Raw genomic sequence first — 6,426 nt, forward strand, 5'->3', positions numbered from 1 at the left:
AAGGACAGGGTAATTTAATATCAAGTTGTGTCAGACTGAGGAGAAGTTGCTGGTGTAGGGAAGAACAGCTAACGTTGAGTAGTCTTACACCATTGTTATTTGCTAGCCTATGTTACGTTGTGTTAATAGTTATTGTTGATGTAATTCACTATAGACTTCGTGCTTTGATCTGCATTGGTATCAAGAGTGTGGTTTGGTCACGTCAGTGTTCCAGCTGTTCTTCCCTACCCAGCAACCTCTCTCCAGTGACGGTTTGACACAACTTGATATTAATTACCCCGTTCGCTCATGTTAACAGTCACTACAAATAATCAACACAATACAGAGAACAGAAGCGTTAGTGACAGCTCTTTCAATGGATGACAACCAGCCAGACAAAGTGACTGAGGAATGCACACTTCCACGATATAATGACTTACCACAGTATGAGATTCCTAAGTACACTTCTTCGAGATTGAATACCCTTCTTTAAGACAACAAAGATTTGTTTAGTACTATTCCTAGAGCTACAATAATAGAGTTTCATGTTATTATCCACTTCCAGTTTGGCTGTTAGATTATCAGGTGGTCGTATTTCAGCATGCTATCGAACAGAAGTGGAAAAAAGATATCCATAAGCTATTGAAGCAAGGTATTATTGAAGAAAGTAGTAGCCCTGGGATGGCATTTGCAGTGCTGGTAAGAAAGAAGAATGCGGAACTGTGAATGTGCATTGATTACCGAGAGTTAGACAAAAAAACATTGAAAGATGATACCAAATGACTTTGTCCCAGATCAAGATTATGATTATTTTTGTTCAAACAAATGCCATTTGGTTTGACGGGTGCTTCAATTAAGTTCACTTCAACATAAGATGGACATAATTTTCATAATCTGCCACATGCGGACACTTCCATTGATGACGGTTTGGATCATTCCAAAGACGAGCAAACTGACATCAAGCATCTACATGAAGTATCTAAAGGAGAACGCTCACCAAAATCAACCATCTCTCAGATGAAAGCTGTCACTTTATGACACAACCCATTGCAACCGTTTGCTGCAGACATTTACTTTAACAGAGAAATAAAGCATTGAAATTACTTGTGTGGGCGTGTTTAGTACCCATATGAGTAACTCTGATTGCTAGTTAATTAGCTAGGAAGACTGATAGCTGTGCACTTTCAAGGTAAGGATTATGAGACATATTGTGTCAAGTTGTGATTTATGGACTAAAGCAAACTGGGACCCCAAACTTATCACACAAGTAGAGTATCGACTGTGACAATACAACCGTGGAGCCTTAAAGGAGACCCTTCTTAGATTAGTTCATATATCATATCTCGCTGCATTTTGGGTATGTTAGGAGCTCTTGGTACAGTTAAACCTTAATTAAGTATTTACTTTCAAACGAGGACAGAGAGTAACTCATACGGGGAATGGTTTTGACAACTCATGGCCCATTCTCTGCTGCTGTGCCTGCATGGCTGGACCGTAAGCTTCCTGCAGGTAGGTGCTATGCCTTGTATCTTTCTTTCAGAAACTTTTGGTATTTGGTGAGAGTTCCCTAAGGTTGCAAATGACTGGCATTGCTTTGCAAGGTAGAAAGTGTAAAATTAGCCGAGCACGTCTGTTCTTTTGTTAGTCGTGTCTTTACAGCTCATCCAATGGTACCAGGCGAGATAAAATTCAGGCAATAAAAGAATGGCCTGTAGCTACAGATGTAACAGGTGTATCTTTCTACCTTGCAAAGCGATGCCAGTCATTCACACACTTAGGGGAACTCTCATCAAATACTAAAACTAGTACGTTTTTGGGACTGACATTGTATTACCGGCAGTACACACATCATTCTGCTGAAGTGGTACTTTCTTTACACAATTCTAGTATACCAAGGCATTTCTTTGGACATCAGAATGTCAGTTTGCTTTTGAGAAACTGAAATACTTGCTAACTTTCCCACCAATTCCTGCCCATCCTCAATTTCAAGCCAATGCAAAGCCTTTATATTATACACTGATGTGAGTCAGTGATATGGGACTTGGTGTAATTCTCGAACAAAATAGTCAAGTGATTGTCTACATAAGCAGAGTAGATGAAAACAGAAAAGCGAGACGGTGTAATTCAGAGAGAATGTTTGTCATTGGTTTACACCATCAAACAGTTACATGATTATTACTTGGCCCGCCATTTATAGTATACACATATCTTAACCGTTACAGTGGTTGTCAGCTCAGGAGATGCATGGCATTCGTCATAGGTGGGCTTAAATTTGCAAAAGTACAACCTCAAGATTACATATAGACCAGCCAAACTGAATGGCAACGCAGATGCTCTGTCTCGTAGCGGTACGTACCGTTGAGGATAACTGTCCAGTATCCAGAACAACTGTCCAGTGTTCAACAACTTGTTTATTGTCACAACCATTCACAGATAAACCTTGACAAAAGCAGAAATAAGACCTAGTTTTCAGTCAACTATACAAAAGTCTTTTCACATCATCAGAGATATCTAAACAACCCTTGTTACGTAGTTTTAGGCAGATGTGATCACAACCGACCATAGTGGATGGCGTCATTTGCAAATGGTATAAGCCTAACTTGACATCGGATATACATGTAGTGACAGTTCCAGTGTTAAGGATCAAGCACTGATCTTTGCTTATGAGGCTTCTAGTAGACTTTGCAAGGATTTTTTTGGTTTATACGGCAAAAGACTTAGACTGTCGTCATTGCCAGTGTGTGTCAAGTGTCAGCAGACTAAACCCCCAGTTCCTCCACGGGTGCTGTTGATTAGTATGCCCATTGGTCAATCTTGGCAGATGGTTGCTGTAGACATCATTTCGACCAAGGTTGTATTTGATTTGAAAGTACAATCTTGCGACATGAGTTAGAGGCTTTGGTATGACTATTAAAGTCTCCTACAATCTGTTGGTGCCTCAAACTCCATTAATTAATTACTCAACTCTTTTAGTGAGGTGACGCTGGTCATCTGCTTAGAGTGACCTCAGGCAACATCTGTAGTTTGGCATGTTGCTGAAATTTTACTACGTTCAGTACTACACATCTAGTCTCTATTGTTAACATGTTTCTGCATGGTCAACTTGTGAATCCTGCTGTTACAGAATTCCCTCTGGATGAAATTGCCAAGTTGCTCTATCTCTCCGATGCACTACACAGCTGCACTCCGGTAAAAGTTCTAGCAGACGGCTATTGCTTGTTCCATGCAGCTAGTCTAATAGCAACTGGTGATGAATGTGCAGCACATGTGGATTTGAGGCGACTTACTGCAGACGAACTTTTTTGACATAGTAAGTTCTATGCAGACCTTTGCTACAAGAGAGCCATATCAGTGTGCTGGGTTTCCGTCTTCCAACTCGTTTGCTACCGCTTTGCACAGTGTGGCCCAGAGGTGTTGAATAGATGGAACATACACAAGATTACCTGAGATTTGGGCCTTGGCTACTGTCAAGGGTGCAAATTTGCGTGTGGTCTACCCAGATTTTGGTCTTCGGCATATCGCCATTTCCTAGACAGAACTTTTCCTTCTCGCCAATCCAACGACTCCTTACCTACTGGCTGCATCATGTGGTCTTGTACATCCAGAATGGCTGTACAAAGTAATCTGCTTTGCACAAACCACTTTGTTGCTGTGCTTCCCCCCCCCCCCCCCCGACTGTGATAACGTGCCAATTAGTTACATCATCAACAAACAGAAGGTACAATAGCACATTTTAGTCTACAGTAATTAAGTCATTCGCACTTTAGATACCATGACAATGACCAGGACAAGTGGTGAAGAAGACATGAATTCTAAGAAGCCCAAGTTGGAGGTTGTTGGTTCTTCTGCTAGGAAACCACGGAGACCCAAATGCGGACAGTCTTTGTTTAAAACACCGACAAGTTTAGGCTCCACATGCCTGAAAAATTGATTCAAACCAAGGTGATTGTGGAAGTATAAGTAATATGGCTGTGTTCACATTGAATCAAACAAACAGTCTGCAGTTTCATCTGAGCATGGCTAGAATTATGAGTTATCAGTCTAAGACGTCTTTGCAGTGATGAATCTATGCGGTACATTTTTGCCCTTTTTGTCGAGAGTCTCCAGCAGGAATTGCCGAATTGCAATAACCTTTTGACACCTGAAATGCTATTGTTGTTTTTACACATGCCTCTTGATTTTTATTGATTTGTTGCAGACGCACTTGAATTAGTTCATGATTAGTCCCACTCGTAGGTCCTCTCATAACACAACTAGGTCAATTAATGTAAACACGCCTTTGTTTGGTAGAACATGGTGATGTGTAGTGCAAACCTAGGCCTTGCTAATCCTAGAGTGTGAACACAGCCTTAATCCCATAATTAACCTGAACGTTTTTATTATCCAGGTAAGGGCAAGATGAATCAAGGAGTAGATACTGGAGCAAGTACCAGTTCACACTGTTCTGAACCGGCCTGAAGCAGCAGAAAAAATGAAAGAGGTTTCAAGCAAGTGGGCAGATTGACTTTGAATGGCTAGAGCATGATGCGCTGCAGGAAAAGATCACTTGCAAGTTCTGCCAATTATGCCCTCACTTTGCTGGCTATACAGGCTTTGTTACAGGAAGTTATTCTTGCAAACGAAAGACCCTAGTACTACATTTGAAAAGTAGACGGCACTTACTGTGTCGCGACTCTTGTCTGAAGGTCAATGTGGCTGAAACTTCTGCTGTAGCAAAAGGATTCCAGAAACAGAGTAAACAATCTGAAGAAAGAGAAGCACATGAACTTGCAGTGAAGATCAATATCGCATATTTTATAGTGAAAGAAGAGCTCAGTTTTACCAAGATGAAACCTTCGATGCGTCTGCAAAAAAAGAATGGCCTAGACGTGACCCCCACATATGCATAACAATGATACTAGATGTGCTGAGCTCATTTCAGTAATAGCTGCATATCTACAGCATTTGGCTCTGATTGACATGCAAAGATGCCGGTATTTGTCATTGATGATTGATGGTGCAACTGACCAATCTGTCGCTGAGAAGGAGACCATCTATATTAGACTACTTAATCAGGGCAAGCCTAAGAACCACATGATGTCAATTGCTGCAGTTAACCATGGCCATTCTGATGGTTTGTTAGTGTGCCTTGAGACCTTATTCAAGGATTTTGGGTTACCTGATTGGAAGCAGAAGGTAGTTGGATTCTGTGCGGATGGTGCTTCAGTCAATCTAGGCCAACGAAATGGTGTAGCGGCAAAGCTCAGAAATGATATTGCACAGTTGATTGATGTGCATTGCATGGCACACAGGCTTGAACTGTTGGTCTTTCAAGTCCAAAAGAAAGTCGTTATGGTTGACAGAGTTAGTGACATACTTCATCAAACATGGAAGACGTATCATTTCAGTTCGAAGAGTAAGCGGGAGCTCAAAGCGATTTGTGAGAAGTTGGAAACAAGGCTTGAGAATCCAGCACCTGTCAAGGGATTCAGATGGATTTCACATCTTTGTCAAGCCCTAGGCCCCTTTAATTGAAGCAGCTGCTCTGACCTTGTGCGTGGCTTTGAACAATACTGTACTCAGCAGTTGCTATGCTTATGTAAAGCTTGGCTGAGAGCAGCAGGAACATTGACGTGGCAGCTAGAGGTCAAGAAGTAGCAAGAATGATGAAGAACATTGATTTTGCTGTGTTTTCTTATTTCTTAGCAAATTTATTAAAGTAGTGGAAAACTTAAGCCTCAAGCTTCAGAAGGATGACCTCATTTTACCCATCGCTATAAATGCCATTGAAGAATGTTGTATAGCATAGAGGTCATAAAATCAGAGCCACTGCTCGATGCTAGAGAAAATGATCAACGAATGCTTGCTAAAGCAAGGAGCTGCTTACACTCTGAAATTCCAAGGTCTAGACATGATTGGAGACGCAAATACTGTTCTGAAACGACTAGACAATGTCATCAATGATGTCTTGGTCATAGCTGAGGCAGAAATACACAAGCGCTTTGACAACCTTCTCGGCGCAAACAAAATGGACGACGCCCAGGCAGCAGTAAATGCATTTTCCATACTCCATCACGACCAGTAGCCACACAATGGCAAGTCCGCGCCACGCTTCTGTTGCATGGAAATTCTCAACTGAAAGAGCTGATTCTGTGGTACTAACCAGTCCAGAGTAGAACAAATTGCCGTGTTGAAGCAATACCATCAGAATGGAGGAAACTGAAGACAGTTGTAACCAATTGTTTCATAGGCAAGTCTTACTTTGAGCTTAATGAAATTCTCTTACAAAAGGAGCCCTACCGAAGTGACTTTGAAAATATCTTGCATCTTGTAGAAGTCCTTCTTGTTTTGCCCATCAGTTCCGCAAACTGCGAAAGAGCCTTCAGCGTCCAGAAGAGAATATAATCTGCGACTCGAAACAGTCTTTCGACCAAGAGATAGTCTGACCTGGTACTTATTTCTACTGAA

The 6,426-nt window shown here is 41.4% G+C and overlaps 1 protein-coding gene across 1 annotated transcript; it reads left to right on the plus strand.

The window, feature by feature from the left end:
* The first annotated feature begins 4,611 nt into the window (after positions 1-4,611).
* On the plus strand, positions 4,612-6,090 carry LOC134197560 (zinc finger protein 862-like). Its single transcript, XM_062666907.1, has one exon. The coding sequence runs from the start codon at positions 4,861-4,863 to the stop codon at positions 5,491-5,493; it is 633 nt and encodes a 210-aa protein (XP_062522891.1). The 5' UTR covers positions 4,612-4,860; the 3' UTR covers positions 5,494-6,090.
* The last annotated feature ends 336 nt before the right edge of the window (positions 6,091-6,426 follow it).

This window comes from Corticium candelabrum, chromosome 22 (assembly GCF_963422355.1).
Source record: "Corticium candelabrum chromosome 22, ooCorCand1.1, whole genome shotgun sequence".
NCBI classification, from domain to species: domain Eukaryota; kingdom Metazoa; phylum Porifera; class Homoscleromorpha; order Homosclerophorida; family Plakinidae; genus Corticium; species Corticium candelabrum.

What these genes read in the sequence shown, in the direction of transcription:
- LOC134197560 (XM_062666907.1), top strand. Translation starts at nt 4,861, where the DNA reads ATGCATAACAATGATACTAGATGTGCTGAGCTCATTTCAGTAATAGCT.